Source organism: Elgaria multicarinata, chromosome 8 (assembly GCF_023053635.1).
Source record: "Elgaria multicarinata webbii isolate HBS135686 ecotype San Diego chromosome 8, rElgMul1.1.pri, whole genome shotgun sequence".
In the NCBI taxonomy this organism is placed as follows: Eukaryota; Metazoa; Chordata; class Lepidosauria; order Squamata; family Anguidae; genus Elgaria; species Elgaria multicarinata.
In genome coordinates this window covers 48,906,601-48,929,470 of record NC_086178.1, presented here as the reverse complement: position 1 = coordinate 48,929,470, position 22,870 = coordinate 48,906,601, and the positions used below count along the sequence as shown (strand labels likewise).

Here is a 22,870-nt window from a genome sequence, read left to right as displayed (position 1 = left end):
TATACTGTGATTGCCAATGCTTGTAGGTCTGATTCCAAACAAGCCATGGATACGCAATATATTCATGTGCCCGCACACACATACACGCAAGGAGAGTTGACAACACCTTTGCTAAGAAAGCACCTGAAAACAGAAAATACTGCGAACCTTGTAATGGTTTACATGCTTTGCAGAGAGATTCTATGCAAGTCTACTCAGAAGTATAGGTGCAAGCAAGTAATTCATCTCCCCCCTCCCTTTTATCTCTTATTGTAAAATTAAGAAAACAGAACAAAAAATAAATCATGAAAAACAAAAAACAAACTACATAGAAATATCATTTTTTATCAGATATACCATTCATTAAAAAAGGAGAGAGTTATGCATGTTTCAAGAAAAGCAGACCAAAGAAATATCCATGTACTTATTCACTTGTAAGTGGCATCTATGTAACACCCATTCAAATGTTAATAGCATTAAGTCCTCGGTCCAATGCATTATGGGAATTGAGCATCTATCCTTCCATTGAAATAGTAGTCTTTTAGCTGTCATAGGGGCTCTAAAAATCCATTTGCACTGACCAGGTGCTAACTTCCAAGAAGCCAGTAGGTAGTTTAGGAAGACATGCACATCATTCCATATTAAAGATTGTTTCAGTACAAAGTTTATCCTTATTATAACCTCCTCCCAAAGGGGGGCAAGTAATTCATCTTGGAAATTTTCCAGTCCTACCAATTATTCAGGGCTACTCGGGTTTATGTAATCCTGAGCAAGACTACATTTTACCCACCTACCTCTAGTCTCTTGGTCAGGATGCTTACTTCAGACTGATCGTCCTCTTGGCTCTTGGCAGATTGCCTAGCTTCTTTCAGTTGTTTCTTCAGCAATTTCTCATAGCTTCTCTTCAGTCTGGCCAGCTGCAAGGAAAGCAATGAGATTTCTGATAATGTCAGTAAGGGTTAAAGTCGAGGAACACTGGTTTCCTAAAAACCAAATGCTAGCATTTAGCAACCAAGAAATCTATCTTTTACACATAAAGTTTAAGAAGTATATTCCAGACCTTATTCAAAACTTAAGTTACTGAATCCCTAACATGTTTTGATTTATTAGGGTGAGGATCAAAACTCTGTTCAGGAATGATACAAACATTTTTCTCACAGGCTTGTAATTGTGTTTAGCAGCTGCCAGTTTACAGATGATATATTATTATAGAATTTTTATTTTTATTTGGAGTTTAATGAATTTTCTTCATCATAAATGAAAAAAATGTTAACCACCTCTCACTGGAAACACAACAGCTCTCACTGGAAGCATAACACATGAAGGAAGTAAATATTCCCCATAAGCCCCCATCTTCCCACAAAACAAAATGCAATCTAATACATTAAGGGAAAAAGAGAAAACGGAGGAGAGAAAATAAAATGGAAATAGAAAAATGAATAGGGCAGAGCACCAACAAGACAAAAAGGGAGAGGGAAGAGCAGGCAAATATGAATTATCAATAAGTTTTAATTGTTATAGCAACTAGTTTGTATTTTATTTATTTATAAATTTATGAGTTGCCTTTAGGCCCAGACAGGGCACCCAAGGCAACTTACAGCCAAAACCTAGAAACAAAATATATACGTTTGGAAATGTGAAACTTGATTTAGATCAATCTAGCCTGCTATCAAGAGTCACACTTCTTTACTGCAAAGAAAATGGAGAGGGATGAAAGGGTGCACAACCCATTGCCCCCTGGCCACTTCTAGTGATGCCCACAGAGCCATGGAGACCATACCCAGAGTTTCCTTTGCTAGCACTAGCTAGGGAAAGCCTGGGATTTCCCTTGGTAGCACTACCGCTGGAAAGGGAAACCCGTCCCTTATCTCCAATATCTCTGTTCTCTCAGGAATTATGACACAACACACTAGCGCTAATACACTTGGAGACTGCCCTGCTATGGTATTTCCTGAGTTGCTAATGGTCCTCAGCCCTCCTGATTGTCCCATAGTGCTGCCACTCCAGCTTCCAATCCTTGCAAAGTTCTGCCACATAACCTCAATCTTGCTTGGCAGAATTGTTACTGTCCCCATGGCAGCAGCTCCTAAACAAGCACCATTACTCATGCTGAAATGAAAAGACTTAGGATGTAGACAGATGTCTTCAGCTTGCAAAAACAAGAGCACAGAATTAATTTTATTTATGGCCTACAGTAAGCAGGACTTCAACCAAGTCTCCAGAGAGAAAAGGTTAATACGTTGCTAGTCTCTGATGGCATTTAACTTCACGTAGCTGACAAGCAAAGAGGAAGGAGGGCAAAACATGAAATGCTGTCACTGCATCTGAGACCTTACAACAAAATAGTTGCAGTACATCAAGTCCTTCTGTTTCTTATTTTCTTAATCAAGTTTTTAAAAAAACAGATTTAGGCTGCACTCCTATGCACACTTACTTGGGAACAAGCTTCACTGAACATAGGACTTACTGGATCAGGCACCGTGTTATCATGTCCACGAGGAGAACATACGTAAGAATACTCAGAGAACTGCGGTGGTATAAGCAGCTGACCACTCTCAGCTATGGGGAGCACTAGCTTAAGGGAAAGCTGAATCCATCCCTGATCCATGTGGTAGACAAGAGATCTGAAACGACCGAATGACTTTGCAAAGGCAACTCAGCAGCCATTTAGAATGACATATGAGGACCATCAAATAGGAGTGGAGATGCAAAGTGCTGTATTTTATTAGCTAGAAGACAGAACATAATGAATCTGGGCTTCAGGCTACTAACCATAAAGTTTATTACACCAAAGGCTCAACTCTAAAACTGAAGGTGATTGGTTGCCAGACCCTGAAAGAAAAGTTCTACAGCAGATTGTGAAAATGGTAGGAAAACATTCTTTTTCATGAGGTTTTAATTTATTTATTTATTGTTGTATTTATATCCCGCCTTTTTTCCTCCAAGGAACCCAAGGCAATGTACATAATCCTCCTCCTCTCCATTTTATCCTCACAAAAACAACCCTGTGAGGTAGATTGGGCTAAGAGTCTGTGACTGGCGCCCAAAGTCACCCAGTGGGTTTCCATGGCCAAGTGGGGACTAGAACCCGGATCCCCCGACTCCCAGTCTAACACTTGAGCACTACACCACACCAAAATGCATAGAATCCATCTGCTATGTATGAATTAGATTTCAAACACAAGCTGGGTTTACTCAACCAAATGTTCTACTGTTGGGGGACCTTAAGGGTGCAATCCTATGCATGTTTAGTTAGAAAAAGTCCTACAACTCCCAGCATTCCCCAGCACCCTACTAACAGAGTAAAGCAAGGAATAAGTCAAGGGACACATTTCTTTAAAGAGAAATACATTCCTAGATCCATCATTGTCACTGGAAGCCCCAGTGGCCATGTTGCCTCAGAGTGCCTTTTATCAGCTTTGGCTTGGTCGCCAGCTATGGCCTCTTCTGGACAGGTATAGTTTGGCCACAGTGGTACGGGCATTAGTAACCTCAAGACTGGATTGCTGCAATGCTCTCTATGTGGGGCTGCCCTTAAGACTGCTCCAGAAGCTGGAGCTAGTGCAGAACACAGCAGCTCTGCTGTTGGTCAAGAGCTGCCTCTTTTCAGCATATAATTCCTTTGCTGAGGGAATTGTACTGGCTACCTATTGGCTACCGGGCCAGGTTTAAGGTTTTGGTACTAGTGTACAAAACCCTAAACAACTTGGGAGCAGGCTACCTGAGAGAGCACCTTCTCCCTTACCAACCTGCCCGACCAATGAGGTCATCGGGGGGCATGCTCCTGGTGGTTCCACATGGACCTGTGGTCCGATTGGAATTCACCAGAAGAAGAGCCTTTAGTGTAGAGGCCCCTTCTCTGTGGAACTCTCTGCCCCTGGAGGTCAGGCAGGCGTCAACACTAGGCTGCTTCCGGCGCCTCCTGAAAGCAACTCTGTTTCGAGAAGCCTTCCCCAACTGACTAGCCACTGTTTTTCTTGTTCCTTCGTTTTTAAATTGAACCATTTTTATTTGCTTTTTTAAATCTTCTTTCTTTTAAAGTTTATACCTATGTTCACTGCTCTGGAATCTGTGTTAGATAATTGAGCGGTATATAAATATTGTAAATAATAATAATAATTCAATACACTCTGCTACATGTAAACTGTACTTGCTCATGTATGATACTATCGGCCTTTGTTGATCTGAATACAATCCACAATTTTTGGTTTCAATTTAACTTTCCTTATCTACCAAGGTATATAACTACATCACAGAGGGGAAAGACTGCAATTATTTCATGCAGCAGATTATCTGTATGTGAACAAGGCTACCTTAAACCTCACAATAATTTTGCAGAGAAAGAACGGCACATCCTTATGCCCACTGCAATGCAATGATATAACCCCAAAACATTTGCAACCGTTTAAAATAATCATTTCAAGCTCCCCAACAATTTCAGTGTGGAGCATTTAGGAAAAATTGACAAGTGCTGTGAAATGTCCATTTTTTCCTCTCCAAAAATTCTCATTTTAGTGCTTTTGCCAGTAACACACACACAGAGTCAATGACAACATTATAGACGTGAAAATATTTTTTAAAATGCACATGGAAGGGCAAACATCGCACAATATAAAGCTGGGCTTGGGGAAGCTCACCTCTTCCTGGACTTTTGTTAACTGCTGTTCATATTCCACAGTCATGTCGTGATTCAGTTGTTCCATCCCTTCCAGTCTCTGGCACAGCCTCTCAATCTGAAAGAAATCAGAACACATTAGCACAACAGTATAGGCAATTCTTACTTTTCAAATGTTTAGTGGACAGTGAAAAAACGAGTCAGAAAGAGAGAACCAAAGATGTGAAAATCATCCTGTTCTGCACAAACAAGACAGATCCACTACACCAGGGGATGGGGAATAAGTACGTGACTATTTTTTTCTGTCAAGGGCCACATTTCCTCAGGGGTTATTTCTCAGGGCAGTGGGCAGGGCCAGAGACAAAAGTGAACAGGATAACCTCCTTTTCTTTCCTCCCGCTTCCTCCCTGCAAAGACAGATTGCTCTTGTCAGAGGTCTGAACTCGTGACTTACATAGGTCTTTCTTCCCCCTCCCCCCATGTTTCTTCCCTCCAACCCCCCTTCTTTTCCTCTGATCTCCCTGCCATGCACCCACCTGCCTGAAACTAGGCCAAGGGCTGCAGGTTGTCCACCGACTCTACGTATCATTCTCCTCAGAGGTTAACCCAGACTCTTCTACAGTGGTCACTCCACCACAAGTAACTAAAGGGTTTCAGCCTCTCCAGGTACAACAAAGAAAACAAAAGACAACTGAGCAGGAAGACTGAGCTGGCTGATCACTGAAAGAGGATGGAGCAAAAATCTTTTTGGCTTGTGATGCATTTTAAGGCTCCCGAGATAGAGAAGTAAAAAAAAAAAAAAAATCCACGAGAAAAAAGGAAAAACTGCTCCACTGTTTAAGCACAGTACCAAAAATCTACATGATTGAGGAGGCAAAGCAACCCATCTTAACATTACAAGATGACATAGGTTATGCAAGGGTTCTTTAACCCTCGCATAAGCCCTGTTTGCCCAATGTGACAACCCATGGCCTGTAAACCGTCCAGAGAGCCCTGGCTATGGGAGCGGTATATAAGTGCAATAAATAAATAAATAAATGGTCAGGGATGGAATAATGAGGATAGCGCGTGCGAGCACCATGGCTCATTATGGCTAAAATAAGCCACACCCAGCCACAGCGTGCCATGTGAACCCAGCCAGTTTGGGAGATAGAACCAGGGAACACAGTTAATACTTTCCATCTTGGTTCAAGACAGCCCACCATGAGTAATTTAATCCATGGTGAGGCTGCAGTGCATGCGCAGTGTGCGCAGCCACCGTTTTGAATATGCAACCCCACTCAGGGAGCGCTGTCTGAACCAGGTGCATGGTTGTAGTGGCTTCATTCCCACCCTTCAACATCTACTGCATGTAGGGGGTTGTAGGGTGTGTATGAAGTTACCCTAGCTGCACCCCGTGCTGCATGGCAGGGAATTATCCAACTGGTGGTCACATGCGCAGCACACACATGGCTTCTTCTCCTGTACAATATACTGTCTAGTCCAGCTATACACAGCAATAATGAGATAAATGCAGAATGCAGAACAAATGCTGTATCATACCCTAATGGGAAAAGCAACAGCTAAGCCAGTTTCTGGAACCATTAGCTCATTAAACCAGAGTGAAAATCCTTTGCCAGTTCTAAATAACGTGATTAGTTAGTAGAAGGAAAGGCAATTTGTTATGAGGTCACTGCTAAAGAAGTTCTTACTGGAGTCTAAAGATTATGCCAACCTAAAGCCCATTACAAGCATAAGCCACAACTATTCTGCCAATTTTGCTGAAGTAAAAGGAATACGATTTGCATATCATTTGCACAATTGCCAAACCACACCTATGGATTGTAAAAACGCAGATACAAGAACTTAGCAATGTTGAAAGGGTAAAGCTTTATGCAGGGTCTGTGTCTATAGTGACATTTTAAGAGAAAGGAAATCACATCTGAGGCAAGTGAATGTAACACAGAACACGTAAAGGTACCTCTTTGCGTTTCTCATCCAATGCATTCTTGAGAGTGGACAACTCCTGCTCTCGGATATCCAAACAGGACTCCAGTGCCTGAGTTTGGCTTTCCCATTCAGCTCTCTTATGCGCCACCATGATGTCTATCTGCTTCATCAACTCCTGCAGTTCAGCCTCACATGAAGTCAGGAAACCTCTACTGTCAAGAAAAGAACCTGTTTTGATCATAGTGTAGATACCACAATAGAGATGCCAGACAAGCAATGTTTTCTGTGACCGCATTCAGACTTCACGATAGCCCACGATGGGTTAATAAGCTACTCAAAGTAGCTTATTTTTTAAATAGTCCATTAACCCCCACCACATGAGCAGGCTAATAAACTACTGTGAGTAGCTTATTAAGCTACTATATATAATTTGACTCACCTCACCCCACACCACCCCCTGTCCTGCTACATTCCTCTCATGCAAGCAGTGGTGCTGTTTCACCTCTGAAGCACTGGAAGAATTGCATCAAAACATCATACACAGCCTCCTCCAGTCAGGAGTCACCCAATCCACCGTCAAATCCCTGTATATTTACTATACTCACTACACTGTCATTTATCTCTATCCTCTACTCCTCCGATTTTCTGGATCTCACTTCAGTATTTCTAAACAACCAGTGGGGGACATTACTTCGATTCAGCATTAAAATCGCAATTTTTCCCTCTGAAAAACTACTCCCAGTATCGGAGCAATTTCATTACACTGTTGTACAGATATATCAATGTATGGATATGTCACCCTGTAGATATTTCAATATGTAGATATATGGATTCACAGTTATAAGGCTGTATAGAAATATGGTTGTGTGGATATATCACGGTGTAGATATATCAATTTATAGATCTATTGACATTTGGCTAGTTAGAGGGAATCGTTCTTAGGATACCTTCCACTATCATATAGAGGGGAAATGAGCTAGCAGAGTCGTCGGTGGGGAACTAGCTACTCAGGTTTCCAGACAGAAGGCTCTGCTCTTTCTGAGCACTTCTCATTCCCCTCACCATGCTTTCCCTTTCCACAGAGCAGGGAACAGAGGCGGGCAGGAGAACAAGAATCCCAGGATGACATTCATGTAGGCTTCACGGATGCCCAAACCGTCAGAAAATAAAGCAGAATAATGTGCAGTGAAACTGCTATAACCACCTAGTTTGGGAGAGGCATAGTTCACTTTCTTCAGGTCTGTGGGAACCTGTCAGATCAGAGCCAAAATCACCTGATATGCTATGAAAACCCAGCACCCTAACTCTGAAAGCAGCGAAAATTCCAGGTGCACCAAAAAGCAGGAGATGCCTGTAACACCTCCTGAGTTTGCAAGTTCAGAACCAAACCTCATACCCTGCCTCCTCTACACTGCTGTCTTGGTCACTTTAACATGTTCCTAAGCAGTAAGACAGCAAAGAAAAGAGTGGCAGCTGTTTTGACTACTCTTGCTGCGCAGCTCTGTAGCCAGGCAAATAACCCACGGCGACCACCACACAATACTATAACCCACAATGGGTTAAATAACCCACTCTGCAAACCATGGGTTTTTAGAGTGGATTATTTTGGCCAAATAAGCTATCATGGGTTAAAAATAAGATCCCACCAGACCACATAACCCATAATGTGTTAATTAAGCCATTGTGGCTTAATTAACCTGTCATAGGTTATTATGACATCTGAACCCAGTCTGTGTCTCTCCCTCTTTTTTATAAACATCATCATGACACACATATGGGCAAAAGCAATACTTCCTCAACCATCCCGGCCCCAGATCCCTTAATTTCAATGGCAAGAGATGTGTTCCTCCAGCCAAAAGCAATAAGGACAGAACTCAGAAATAATATAAGACAGGGCAATATGGCATAATTAGAACATATGGTGGATTCACAACACACACAAGGATAAAGATAGAAAACCTGCTCAACACCAGACATCTATTTTGTTTCTTGCATTTGTTCATTAATTTATAAAATATATTTTCTTAGCAACACCCAATCAAATATTAAACAAAATTAAAACAATAAAAATGCAAGTAAAAATAAAGTCCATCCTCAACAAATGGATGAAAGAAATGCCAATCAAATATATAAACACACACACATACAAACAACGCACGAGGGATGAAAACCCTCTGTAACAAATTTTCAGGCAGCATAGAGGGCTGCTAAGGGGGAGAAGGGAAGACGAAAGTCCTGGCACATAAATGGAAGTTGAATTTAACCCATTCAATATAAAAATTAGAAATATTTAAATGTTTAAACAAAGAAAATAAAAATAACCTGGAGGCATCAGTTAATTTGAATTTATCTAATCCAAAAGTGACAACTTTGTTCTCCTTTCAAATCGTAAGCATACTTACTGGGAAGTAAAGCCCTCCGAATTAAGCAGTACTTACTTATGAGTAAACATCTTTATGATCATTGTGTTTTAAGGTGCAATCCTATGCATATCTAGACAGAAAATATTTATGCAGTTTTCCCCAGCATGGCTGCTTGGGGAATGCTGGGAGCTGTAGGACTTGTTTCTGTCTAAATATGAATAGGACTGCACCCCTAGCCTAATAATGTAATTAAAAAATAAAAGACAAGAGACCAAGACCGTGTAGACCTGTGCTGTTTACATGGTTTCTTTAAGGCCTCTGACCTGAGAAAGGAAAATGCTTTCAAATACAAATCTTAAAATAAGATGCCATTCCTTGCCTCCTCACCCCTGGCCTGCAAGTATAAGCCAGAAGCAGTGATTTTGGGTAAAGGTGTTTCAGGGAACAACTCACAGTTTTTACCAGCAACTACATGCTGTTCCTCAGAGGACCGTCTCACACCTTTGAGCATCCTGAATCAATAAACCATAGGGCGAAATCCAATGTTATGTAAGCAAGCCTCCGCTCATACAATGGGAGCTTCTTTTCCCCTTCTACTCCCCCAAATGTATTCCAGGAGGCCCCCAACCCTCCAGAAGAGAGGAAGAGAAATCCAATCCATTTGCAGTGTATAATCACCTAGCAGTAGGGCACTTTAATACAACCCATATTTTTGCAGCTGAACAAGAACACATTGCACTTGTTAAGCTGCAAATTGGATGCCACCAATGTCAATGGGAGTTTTCCAACTGACTTTGATAGGAACTAAAGCAGAATGGTTCAGTGAAGGCAAAAGAGCTTGCTTAATGAAATGATACCAGCTAAATTAGTATCTAAGATCATGAATACAGCCATAAATACTGTCTAGAAACTTACCATTTCCATGTTAATTGAGCACGGTTTTTATGTTTCTATTAAAAAAAACCCAACCTCTAGCAGGAAGGGAAGGGAGGCTACACCCAGTTTAATACACCAGAGACAGTGTACAGTCCAGTTACCAACTGTACAAAAAGAGGCTTAAACCAAACATGCTGACATGTTCTTAAATACAGCAGCATGGATGACAACACAATAATGGGACAAAAGGCATTTGCAAACTACTAGCAACAGTTGGCAACCTAGAGATTTGGGGATTCCACTCTGGTACAGTAATAAGATAAACTTGTTCTGCTAACTTTTTTTGGAACTTTGCAAGTTGTTAGACCAGAGACAATACTCAGAATTGCAAGATAGAACCCTGGAGAAAAGAAGTTCTTGCTGATCTTTACCCTTTTAATTTGCCTGTCAAATACAAAAGCCAAAAAAGAATTGGAAATCAATAGGTTAAGAGATTGAAATTCTTCATTTTCTCCAGAATGTCCATAATACTTTTGCAACTTGACAGTTTTTCTATAGGGAAAAAATACTTTTAAAGAAGCTAACTTTACCCTGTTTGTGCCAAAGGACCTAAGCACAAGCTACAATTATGCTCTAAATTGGGCATTTCAGTTTAGAATATAAGAAGCAGCTTTATATTTAACGTGTTCAGCCAGCTATTTGTCAATGATGACTGACAACGATCCTCTTGAGTCTCTGCAGAGGCCTCTCTCAGTATTGCTACATTAAAACCTTTAACTGAAGATGCTAGTGAAATCTAACCAGGAGGTGGGGTGGGGTTAGTACTGGATAAATGGGAAAGAGACTTAGGGAGCAATCCTATGTCCCCCCCAGATAGCATCTGAGGTGGTGGTTCATAATATAGTTTTGTTTCCTGGCTCCAAGCTCAGAGACAGGAAAACCTGGCCCCTCCTCGTGCCTTCATAATCAGCGCAGAGAAAACCGTAAAAGGAGCACAGAGACGGGGGGGGGGGGGGAAAGGAGCCATTCGTGGGGTGGGGAGGGGAAGAGACTGACAATGTTTCCTATTCCGCCCCACCCAACTTCCGTCCTTCTCCAAAGCACCACTGCTAGACAGGTGAAATCGTATGTCTAGCAGTAATGCAGGGTGGTCTGGAGTGCGGGAGTAAAGATCGCCTCCATACTGCTCCCGCTCTGCATAGGATTCCTGTCAGCCTCCAAGTTCGGAGGCTGACGGAAATCACGATAGGATTGCGCCCTTAAATGAGGGGAGGATAGTGTTGAAGCTATTCAAGCAGAAGCCGGACAATGTCCCAATCTCCTGAAAACTTTGGCCAAATCTTTGCATAATCTTTCCTTGATTAATAATTTTAAAGCCAAAACTCTTAGGTTGCTAAGTTCTGTGCAAGAAAACAAAACATTATTTGCACAGTGAACAGTGGTGCAGCTAGGGCTGAACCATGGGACCAAGGCTCAGCGCCGCCCACCCCCACAACAACAAATGCTCTCCCCCAGAGTGGCAGGTGGTGGGGACAGGAACCAACAGTCCCGGTTTCAGAACTTGGGCTAGAATAGGCATACTGAGGCTAACTCTGCTTGCTACAGCGATTTTCCTTTAAAAACAACAGCAGCGACAACAGACCTATTCCTCTCATTCTCCTTCCTCATCTCTTTCCACAACTGAAGAAAAATTCATGGTGATGGTTGAGAATAAGGACTTACTTTTCCCTTTTTTTTTAACTGAAATTAGACTGACCAGAGTAACTATCAAACTTAACAAGATCTTAATACATTGGGCGATGGAATGCAGATATGCCAATCATCAGAATGATATAATATAAGAACAATTTAAGGAATGAGGAAGTGTGTTAAGGCCACATTCCTAAGTACCTTTACTTGGAATAAGGTCCATTAGATATAGCATGTGTAAGACTGGACTGCATAAGTATCCCTACAATCAAACTGAATTCATAGCTTCGGTTATGGGGCAGTATATAAATTTAATAAATAAATAAATTTTTATAGCACCTTTGTCATTCGTAGTGCTACCAAGCTTTTAACCTACTCTTAAAGCTGTGCCTTTAACATAAGGTTTTATATGCAGGAATTAGAAGGCAAAGAAAAGTACCAGAGTGATTGTTGGAAAGCACTATAGAGACTGAGCAGCCACTGAATTACACAGGTTTAAGCCTTAATTAATGGAATCAAAACAATTAATAAATTTGGACAGTTTTATTAAAGAGGAACTCAAGTTCTGGAGGATTTCACAGAAAGGAAGAGCAGCTTCATAAGAACATTCTGGAAGCTGCAGCTGTTATTTTTCTGTCAGAATGGCAAAACCCACCAGAATGAGTAGGTATTTGAAAGACAGTATCATGGTTCCATATAATGCCAGCAAGAGGAGATCTGGACAGAATAACTGTGGAAGCAAGTCAGCATGCTGTGAGGGGAGGGAAAACAGCTGATATGTAAAGCGTATATGCAAAACAATATTGGTGTTTAAATAAAATAAAAAATAATATATACATACCTGCCTTGTCCTTGCCTTTGCATTCTTTCTAGCAATGCCTCCATCCTGAAATCACATCCTTTGGGGCAGCTGAGAAAGCAAACAAAGTAAAGGTTATGCTATAGCAATTCATCATTATGTCCAATCCCTCTCTAGGTGACTGCAAAATATGTGAGATGTGTCTGACAATTGTGAAAGGGAAAGAAAGGGTGAAGAATTACACAATTTACAGTATGGAAGGGGGGAATAGTTGTCACTTCAATAAATTTACAGGCCAAACGTTGGACAGGTTATAAATAAATGAAATAAATCACAAGAAAACAAAACAGGTTTCATTTAACACCAGGATTTACTAGCAAGTCGGTGTGCTGCTTCAGACCAAAAAGATAGAGATTACATGGCTGCAGCATTTTCAAATCAGGAGTGCCAGTGACATCTATATGGGGCTACATACAGTTATTTTGCTATATTTGTGTCTTGCTCCCTCCCTGTGAGGCATGACCAAGCTAGACACAAATGGGTTAGTCTTCAAACAGAACTATTGCAAGTGGTCAAGGAAATATCAGAAGAACATTTTAGAGAAGAAGAATGTATGTTCCATGTGCCTGTCTTGATGGGCTGATTTAATAATGTGGACTAAAAGCCTACATTATATATAAAATTCTTGTCGTCTTTTTAATTAAAAACAATCATCTCAATGAGAAAGGCACATAATTTTCCAGAATAATGGCCTTTGTTGGGAAGATCAGCTTGTCATGTACAAACAAGGGGATTTCAAGATCTCAGGTACAGAGTTGGGCCAGTACTAGTCAGGACTGACAATACTAGGGGTTGGTTTGCCTACGTCAAAATTCAGCAACCATGGTGAAAAAATTAGAGACAAGATATACTTTGCCCCATTGCATTAAGCCAATGGTGCCACACATACGCCTGTACGTGTAAAGGCCCAATTCAGACAATTCTTACCCCACATTAAGTGTGGAAACCATCACACAACTAAAGCATACATGAACCTGGATCTAAAGTACTCTGCTCATAGCCTTACGCACACTGTGGGAAGGATCGTACATACCTGCTTTTTCCAACAAATAACAGCGCTCCATAGTCAACCACATATGAACCAGCCCTGGGTTTCCTAGAAGTAAACCTATTAATTTGTCAAATCTGAACATTAAATCTTCACTGTTTAATAAAGAATCACAAATTCAGAAGTTACCTGTAAGCTGCCTTCTAGCATTTAATGCTTAGGCAGTCCAAATAAAGGCATCATTTCACTTGCTCAGGTTTATTTTTTCTTGTGCAGTGGTGACTAAGTTTCATTTCTGTTAAGGCAGAAAGGCAATAATAGCATATAACAATAGGAGTACAGACGTGAACCTATTTTCTTTTTTAAAAAAATAGTTAAATATTTTAATCCTTTTGGCTAATGTTGCCCCGTATTTGTTTCCCATGCTTCCACCAAAATCCAAGAATAATCTGATAAAATCCAGAACTCATTAGTGACCTGTCTGAAACTAGTCTAACAGGTTACTAACAGGGACTGGCCGAGACCACATCATGCCAGTCCTTTTCCAGCTTCATTGGCTGCCAGTCCAGGTCCAGGCCCGGTTCAAAGTGCTGGTATTAACATTTAAAGCCCTAAACGGCTTGGGGCCAGGCTATCTGAAGGAACACTTCCCCCCATATGTACCTGCCTGGACCCTAAGGTCATCCTCAGGGGTTCTTCTCCGCAAGCCCCTGCCAAAAGAATTGAGGCAGGTGGCTACTAGGAGGAGGGCCTTCTCTGCTGTGGAATGAGCTCCCTAAGGAGGTTTGCTTGACACCTACATTATATGCTTTTAGACGCCAGGTGAAGACTTTTTTATTCTCCCAGCATTTTAACAGTCTATAAATAAATTTTAACTTGGTGTTTTAAATTTGTAATTTTGCATTGCTGCTGTTTTTATCTGGTTGAGCTTTTATATTGTATTTTATATTATGGTTTTATACTGTTTTATACTTTGAATGTTTTAATTTTTGTGAACCGCCCAGAAAGCTCCAGCTATTGGGCGATATAGAAATGTAATAAATAAATAAATATAGCCTTCCCCAGTAAGCTGCCAACTTTGGCTGCATCACTATAGTGTGCCCATAAAAAGATATCACCTTGGGCAAATGATTATATGGAGCACATCTGATTTGGGTTGCAATGTGAGTGCCCTGTGAATCATAAATAAAAAATGTCATTGGTCACATATTTCTGCCATTTCTTTTAATTAGTTGTTAAAATTTTGTTTTCCCATTTTAAACTGTTATACACCACCTTGAGAGAGCTTGTTCTGAAAGACAGCCTAAAAATAAATACATTTACTCTGAAGCACGTAGGTATGTATTACTGCTTCAGAAATTCAAAAGTGTTAATAATATGCAAGATGTTTTGGTTGTGCCCCAATTATTGGCATCCCAACTAGTCCTTACTACTTCTTAGCATTGTACCCTGCCCCATCACAACTGAATCACCAGCAGATAAAGCAAATTGTGCAAATTAGCCCATAGTTAGTTTAAAAAAGCTGTGTGGGATGGGATTCTAGTTTGGTTAATAATTTAAGCCTATAGCTTATAAGAAGAAGTTGAATAGGGACCTCAGATACAATAAAAGAAACCGCTTGAAAAAAGTTAAATAACATATTCCAAATAAGCAAAAAAAAAAACCTGTTTAAGTAAAGCGCCCAGAGAGCTTTGGCTATGGGGCGGTATATAAATGTAATAAATAAATAAATCAGATACTCAAACGGCTGCAAAGTCATAAGCGCACTTACTTGGGAGTAAGCTCCACTGAAGTAGGAGCTGACTTCCGAACAAACCCGTACAAGACTGGGCTGCAGAAGCCTCCGTATAAAACGCAGCTCGAACTATTCTTCCGCGAGACTCAAACAGGGCATAAGGTGGCCAACTTCTCAACCCACCCTTAGCGCTGAGCTTTTAACTGCACAGGTGGGGCAAACGGTGGCTTCTAGGCTACGAAGGCTTTGGTTGGAGTAAGTCCATCAGCCTTTTAAGGTTCCACAGGGTTTGTTTTTGCTGTACCAAACTAACACCGGCTGCTACCCCTGAAGAATGAGGTCCCCCCTCTCTCTGCACCGTACGGAGATAAATGTTATCTACTGCTGCACCTTCCTGCTTTTCCACCTGCTTTTAAGGCCCAATCTTATTCATGTTTAAACGAAGGCCTACAACTCCCAGCATGCCCCAGCAAGCATAGTTCTTAAAGGCACCGCTTTCCAGAAACCGCTTGAAAAGCCGGTCTGCAGCCCAAGCCCTGAGAAAACACCAACGATGAGGAAGGCTTGGTATGAAGGACCGAAAAGGAAAACAGCCTAGGAGAGCAGCCGGCCAGGCAGGAAAGCGGCAATCGTTTCCACACACGCTTGCCCCCAAGTTTACGAGACGACGTTACAGAGTCCTCACACAACGCGCCATCCACGTCGATCAGCAGGGAGGCGCTGCAAGTGGGGGGCTGCTCCGGCGGCTTAAAGCTCGGGGGGCTGGGAGGGGAAACTGCCGCGCCAAGCTCGAATATACGGTAAAAAGAGGAAAGCAGAAAAAGAAGCCCGGCCGATAAACGCCGGGCCAGGATAAGAGACGCCAAACAGAGAGTCAAGTTTTTCAGCCTACTATAGGCTCTCCTACGCTAGCCAGTTAGCCACGCCCCCGGGGCTTCAACAGTTACCTCAGAGTTGGGAGTCGCTGCCCGACTTGGGACTCCCGCCCACGCTATTTGGGGGAGACTCGCAATGCCCCCTTCTCTCCCCGTGCCCCATTGGTATATCATCTCTATGGTTTACGTCCACTGACTAGAGCAGCCGCCTGTGACGTCACCTCCTCCGCTTCCGAGAGCGGAAAATAGTTGGCTGAGCTTCAGGTGAGAGTCGGGGGCGGCGGTGGGGAGAGCAGGGTCGTAGCGGGTTGGTGTTCTGAATCATTTCAGAATGGCCACGGGGGTGGGTGGGGGGTGCTTGGCAGGCTTCGTATATATGGGGACGCAGCATATGTAATAAGGGTGCAGAACTTGATAGCATCCCCCTACTTCTTGCCCAGCTCTGCTTGGGGCTATCAAGCAGGCCCAAAAGGTTCTGTTCATCATCATCGTTTGTATACAGAAATTTCAAGTACCTACAGTGGTTCATAAGTCTTATCTAATTGTATTCCTTATAAGCAACCCCGTGTAAGGTAATTTGGTATTATTATAATTGTATTGTTAACATTCCCATAAATACTGAATGGGAACATTATATGTCTGAAAACAACAAAGCAAACTATCCCAACTTGGTGTCCTTGAGATGTCTTAGACTAAAACTCCCAGTATTCTTGATCGTGGATTGTGCTGAACTTTGAAACATCTGGAGGGGCACTAAGTCAGGAAAGACTGCATTAAAGGCTCATGCTTTCAAAAAAACATCTTTGTAAATGTCCTCAGCAGTGATCCCATGTAAGCCAAACAGACAAGGGATAATAGGACGTGTGCTTTGATGAATTTGTGACTGGATAAGGGATATGTTCCATTGACATCTTTGGTAATTCATTTCAAGGTAATATGTTTAGAATAGGATGTGAGATCAGAAGAAATATGTAAATACAAATTCTTTCTTTGTGTTGCAGATCTCATTCTCTCTAACCTACACAAATATGGACAGTGAAGTACAGAGGGATGGGAGGATACTAGATTTGATTGATGATGCATGGAGGGAAGATAAGCTACCCTATGAAGATGTGGCAATACCCCTGGTAAGTGACTGCTCCAAATATGACCCTGAATTGGCTTCTCTATGTCAGCCCTCTACATTCCTTTTATTTAATTAAAACCGTTTATCTCATCATTCAGCTTCAAAAAGTTCTCAGTGGAAGCTTAGTACAATAAAATTGAATATAAATTCAGTCAAGAACTAGCAATCCAAAAACTTAATAGAACTTAATAGATAAAAACATAGCAGCATTAACAGATGCATAATTGCATGGGTAACTCATAGGTGCTGCATATTTGTATGTGTTTAATTTAGAGCAGGGATGGTGAACATGTGGCCCTTCAGATGGTGAACAGAACTCCTATCATCCCTCACTATTGATTCTGCTGGCTAGGTGTCACAAGGTTGCCTCCTGCAGGGGAAATAGGTCACTTCCTATAGTTTTCATCCCAAAAGAACACTGTGACCACATAAATTCAACAGCTACGGGCTTTAATAATAGGCTTTATTAATCCTTTACATCACAAGGTCATTCGTGTCAGTAGCTGCAGAATCAAATTCACTTTTTAGGGAGCACAGTGTGTTGCTGCAGGATAAGATGGGAAAACACTAGAATAATACAGACCAGGATATATTTGTGCAAAGTGAGGTAAGTAGCTGCAGGATCAATGAACATGTCTATGTAGTGAAAGCAGGTGTAGATTAGTTGTAGAATCAGAATGATCTGGTACTGAGATTGCTATGGAACTGAGCAAGTCTTTTCTTGTACTCTTGTCTTTATGCTTTCCTAACTACTGTTTACTGCACTGGAACATCTCTCCTATCTATCCTACAAGCCATTCCTTTGCTTCAGCTCTTTGGCCTACTAATGAACTTGCTACTCTTTTCTTTTTTCCAGTACCCCTTGTTATACCTTCTGTTCTTTGCTCCTTTCCTGTTTCTCCTTTCAGCTGTCCCTCCTGAGCCTTTTTGTTCTAGTCTTGTCTCTCATTTCTATCTCTTAAGCTTCTAGCATTCAGGCTTTTATCCTGTGCTTCTGCCCTGCCTCCTCCTTTTTCTTCGGAGTCATTTAAAGAAGAGTTGTCCTGATTCCCTTTCCTTTTATTTAGCCTAGCTATGGTTAGCTACTGTTGCTGGACAACCAGGAACAACTGGGGGATTGTAAGGTGACCTCCAATTGTGGAATGAGACCACAAGTTCTCTCATTCCTTTCATGGATTTTTGAAATCCATTGTATGTACATATACTGCCCTTAAATCAGCCTTGTAAATCAACCCACACTAGTTAGTAAAGGTGCAATCCTATGCATGCATACACAGAGAACATTGCTATAGCTCCTAGCATTCCCTTGCCAGAATGGCTGGCTGGTAAATGCTGGGAGTTGTGGGATGTTTTTCTGTCCACACATGCACAGGGTCGCATCCTAACCTACAAAACAAAAAAGTGCTAGTCTACTACCTCTCTGATGTATGTGGAAGCTCAGGTTTCTTTCCTCTTGCCAGGCTAGTAAAAACAAAAAAATGCCCACCAATACAAATTGTTTAGACTGCAATCCTATGCCTACTATTCTACCTACCTCATTGATCTCAATGGGACTTGCTTCTGAATAGACATGTATAGGTTTGCAGAGTTAAGGAGGTAATGGCTTTAATAGCACCACTACAATGCACTTTCTTACATATTTACTTCTATTGAGCAAGGATGATGAATGCATGAAAATATATGCATCCATGAACAGATTGCTCTTCTGGATTGGCTGTATGCACTAGGGTGGGATCCTACATCCAGTATCTAAGGGAGTACATGCATGGATGTTATGCATCCATTGCTAACTATATGGCTGGCAATGCCAGCTTTGACAGTGCTAGTCTGGTTAAGGAAAGGGCCTGATCCTTGTCCCTTCTTCCTCATCAGGTGACTGTTATTGTCCAAGCTCATCACTGTCAACCATGGTATACCAGGGGAGATCAATACATTTAGCAGCATGCACATGATCCTATTAAAAAAAAAGAAGTTCTTTCAAATGAAATGCCTACAGCTGTGCGTGAAATGGCAACAATAGGGCTCACAACCAAATAATAACCCCGTGATGTTAATAGGAGTAATTTGCTAGGTAATGCCACAGCAAGCATATTTGTATATGTCATATAGCTAGATCTACACATGTTAAGGAGGGACTTGTCTCACTAAACTTCTGTTGTACTGTGTGGCTATACCGTATTTCTTCGATTGTAAGACGCCATCGATTGTAAGATGCACACTAATTTCAGTACCACCAACAGAAAAAAACCTAAGACACACCCACGATTCTAAGATGCACCTCATTTTTAGAGATGTTTATATGGGGGGGGGGGAAGTGTGTCTTAGAATCGAAGAAATAGGGTAATTAAATAGGTCAGAATTGCCTCCCAAGAATTGCTGTAGTTGCATTGACAAGAGCCACGTTATGTGCTATTGTATCTATGCACATCTTTTGAATAGGTATACCTGTTCTATACAAGAAACTGATCGTCATAAATATTTTTAACCGAAGTAGAATATGATACATGTATGTATTTTGTTTTTCTTTAGGTGAGGTGAGGGGTGAGAGTTTTGTGATAGAGCATCTACTTTGCACGTAGAAGGTCCCAAGTTCGAACCCTGACATCTCCAGGTAGTGCTGGAAAAACTGTCTGAAGCCCTGGAGAGCCGATGCCAGTCATTGTCAACAATACTGGGCTAGATAGACCAATGTCCATCTGACTCAGTATAAGGCAGCTTCCTATGTTTCTAGGCAGAAATCATATGAATTCCTATCATATCCTATTGAACACAGAAGGACTTTTAACTGTAGCATCATCCTATGCATATTTGCTCCATATCTCCCATTGCGTTCAGTAAGGCTTATTTTCAAGTATGTGTACATGGAATTACAACCTTACAGCACAATCCTATGCATGTTTACTCAGATAAATCCCCCTGAGATCAGTGGGGCATACTCGCTAGTAATTCTGCTTAGAATTGCAACCTTTTGGCAGATTTTTATTTCCTCACATGTGCAGTGTTCAAATTAGTTAAGTCACTACAGCAGCATTCTAAGCATGCTTACTTGAAAATAAGTTGTTTTAGAATTGCAATTAAAGATAGAAAAATACTTAACTTCTGCATCATATGTTTTCTCTCAAATATAGCCATATCAGGAATGGCAGAACTTATTTGGCATATTACATAGCAGGATTGTTTTTCTTCCTTTGTTATTGCACATTTACTTGTCCCTACGTTCATCATGGTTAAATATTTTGAAATCATTGCTTTTTTGGCACTTTGAAGGAGTTAATGTATTTTCTGTTCTCAGAATGAGCTTCCTGAACCAGAACAAGACAATGGTGGAACAACAGAATCAGTAAAAGAACAAGAAATGAAATGGACTGACCTGGCTTTGCAGTATCTTCATGAAAATATTCCCCCAACAGGAAATTAGTATTTCAGTGATACTTCATTCAGTAATTTCTTTGCAAAATTGTTTCTGGCAGGTCTTCATCAGTTTATAAGAACCTACTTCAAGATGAAAAGAAAACATTTGTAAAACATCTAGACCTAGATCACTGGTTGGATCCCTAGAGATATATCCACACATGACATTTACATACAATTAAAGTGTGTTAAGTGACGATTTCTTAAAATATAGTTCAAGTGTCAGCTTTTTTTAATGTCTCAATATTAGTTTCTGGAATATGTGCCAAAGATATGAAATCTGATTGCAATAGTAGTAAGCATTGATCTAACCATATAGTTGTTAGCCTCAGTTTTGCACTTGGTTGGCAAATTAATCACATTATAATTGGATTTAGCAATCAAAGTAGAAGAGACAAACAATCTGAACTTTGCTTTACTGTCTCTAATGAGTCTGTCCTGTATAGAGTTCTTTGAAGTGAAATAAGCTAAAGAAGCATTTCTGAAAAGAGGAACTCTTTAACCACTTTGGATTCATGTGAATCCACTACCAATTTCAGAAGGCAGGCTCAAAAAATAAATCTGTCTTATCTTGATTTGAGAGTTTTGACTAATAAGATACGTTTTTAAGCTCAGCCAGAACAATATCATAAAATACAGCAGGGGGCGCTGTACAACTGTCTCATGCAAGCTTTGTAACTGCTCTTACTATACTATTCAAGTTCTAAATATTTCCTTGAACTATCCAGCAGGGAGCGCAATAGTAGAACAGTGTGTCCACAAGGCAGGCTTTTGGTAAGCTTACAAGATTGTAGTGTATGAACGCTTCCGTGTTAGAAATTATGTGTGTGTTTTCTTATAGTGAATTGGCATGATTTGAGTTTATGTTCATGGGAAGTCAAGGAGGCTTGCTAGGTCAAAGCCCGTTGAGTTGATCTTCTACAGTGCTCTTTTAGAAGATGAATCAAGGGTGGTACATATTGTACATCAATGTGAATAATAAAACCTGATGGCTGCTGTTTCTAGGGAAAGGCACCTTTGGATGGAGTTTTTGTGCTGGAGAAGCAGGAGTTGGGGTACTTAACCCTTTCCTCACTCACTGATTTTCTATTGCAACTCACCCCAAATGCTTCCCCACTCCCACCATGAGGCTCAAGGTGCATGTGTACCTTATGCATTCATCTGGAATCCCATGAGCAGGGAATAGGTTAGAGGTGTGGCATTGCAGGGGAGGGGGATAAGTACCCACACACACACGCCTTTTGCTGCCTATTGCGCTTCCCAAACCACATTTGGCTATTAGAAGCAGCCATCAGAGTGTTCTCGCACATATTAGTATGTGTTGTGTAGTTCTGCCCTCACATAACCACTTTTCACCTGTCCTGTGGAGACCTCTGTAACTGTCATACAGTGAGCTTTCTATCAAGTTAGGAGGTGTGAAAGGGTTCCCTGCACAATGTGCTCCAGAAATACCTGGTTTTCCCAACTGATTGCAAAGATTCTGCTTCTTGAACACCAGGGTCAAATACGTTGCACTAGTTCTATAGAGAGCCCATAGGACAGTGTGTGAAATCCTGGCATGGGAGGCCACAATCTGTACAACTAGTTCAGAGCCACCAACAAGGCTTTTTAAAAAATTTCTCCCTAATAGCAGCCTCTGAGCTCTGTATTACATGTTGTTCTTTCCAACTCTGAGGAACTTCAAAAATAGTTTGCTTTATGCCACTGGGGAGTAGCTGTTAAGGAAAATAGTTGAAAGCCCTACTGGGCTTATACAAGTCTTCCACACGCCTAGAGGGGCTCACGGGATTTGTGGCTTCTGTGTTTAAGTATGCTACATACTTTGCCCTTTACATAATATTGGAAAATATTAATGTGTGCTTGGTTGGATTAAAGTTTAGGTGCAATTTCAATAAACCACTTTCCTCCCAGGACTTCCCTTATTTTAAGAAAAATATTATGTAGTCTCACTTTCCAGTTTTTTCCAAAAAACTTGGGTTGTTGTAAATGTTGCAGTATGTCCAGCATACTTCTTGCTCTGAGGTAATCCAAGGCAGCATGAGTTCCTGGAGGCCTTCATATTGTAATTGAGGGGGGGAAATGGTGGAGACAATACAATGCAGGGGGTGAGGCATGGAAATTGCCTCCTTCCCTTCATTCTTGCAGCCTTTTCCCTGAAGAATATTTAGTTGGAGGTCTCAAGAAAAAGACCCAAGTGTGGAACAGCCCTGGATCTTCCACAGAGCCCCTAATGAGGTGACTTGAGGGGATTTAGTAGGGAAGTTCTTCCTCGAAAGATCCCCTTGTAAGGCTCTGATCTAGCCAGATCAGTCTACAGTCTAGTGCAGGAATGAGGCTTCCACTCCAGCCCCCACTGGGGGATTCACTCATGCCCCTGCTGCTGCAAGGGAAAGTAGCCTACTTTTAAAGTCCAAGTGCAGAGCTT

At 41.3% G+C, this 22,870-nt stretch overlaps 2 protein-coding genes across 6 annotated transcripts in view; one reads left to right on the top strand and one right to left on the bottom strand.

The window, feature by feature from the left end:
- CEP63 (centrosomal protein 63) overlaps positions 1-16,059 on the bottom strand; it is a 32,177-nt gene extending 16,118 nt beyond the window's left edge. For 2 of the 5 annotated variants that reach the window (XM_063132306.1, XM_063132310.1), the window contains exons 1-6: positions 15,070-15,490; positions 13,488-13,593; positions 12,293-12,361; positions 6,555-6,735; positions 4,617-4,712; positions 774-896 (exon numbers count right to left, since the gene is read on the bottom strand). In XM_063132306.1, coding sequence (XP_062988376.1) covers positions 774-896; positions 4,617-4,712; positions 6,555-6,735; positions 12,293-12,336 — 444 coding nt within the window. In that variant the 5' untranslated portion in view covers positions 12,337-12,361; positions 13,488-13,593; positions 15,070-15,490. Of the gene's footprint in view, positions 1-773; positions 897-4,616; positions 4,713-6,554; positions 6,736-12,292; positions 12,362-13,487; positions 13,594-15,069; positions 15,491-15,980 lie in introns of those variants that run through there. The other 3 variants (XM_063132309.1, XM_063132307.1, XM_063132308.1) reach the window with 3 other exon arrangements.
- ANAPC13 (anaphase promoting complex subunit 13) lies at positions 15,950-22,358 on the top strand. The gene is made up of 3 exons (XM_063132313.1): positions 15,950-16,172; positions 16,910-17,035; positions 20,327-22,358. The coding sequence occupies exons 2-3, from the start codon at positions 16,937-16,939 to the stop codon at positions 20,450-20,452; spliced, it is 225 nt and encodes a 74-aa protein (XP_062988383.1). The 5' UTR covers positions 15,950-16,172; positions 16,910-16,936; the 3' UTR covers positions 20,453-22,358.
- The last annotated feature ends 512 nt before the right edge of the window (positions 22,359-22,870 follow it).

Excerpts from the sequence above, each read along its gene's own strand:
- ANAPC13 (XM_063132313.1), top strand. The coding sequence starts at position 16,937 with ATGGACAGTGAAGTACAGAGGGATGGGAGGATACTAGATTTGATTGAT. Across the intron at positions 17,036-20,326 it reads AAGATGTGGCAATACCCCTG|AATGAGCTTCCTGAACCAGA; the intron begins GTAAGTGACTGC and ends TTCTGTTCTCAG.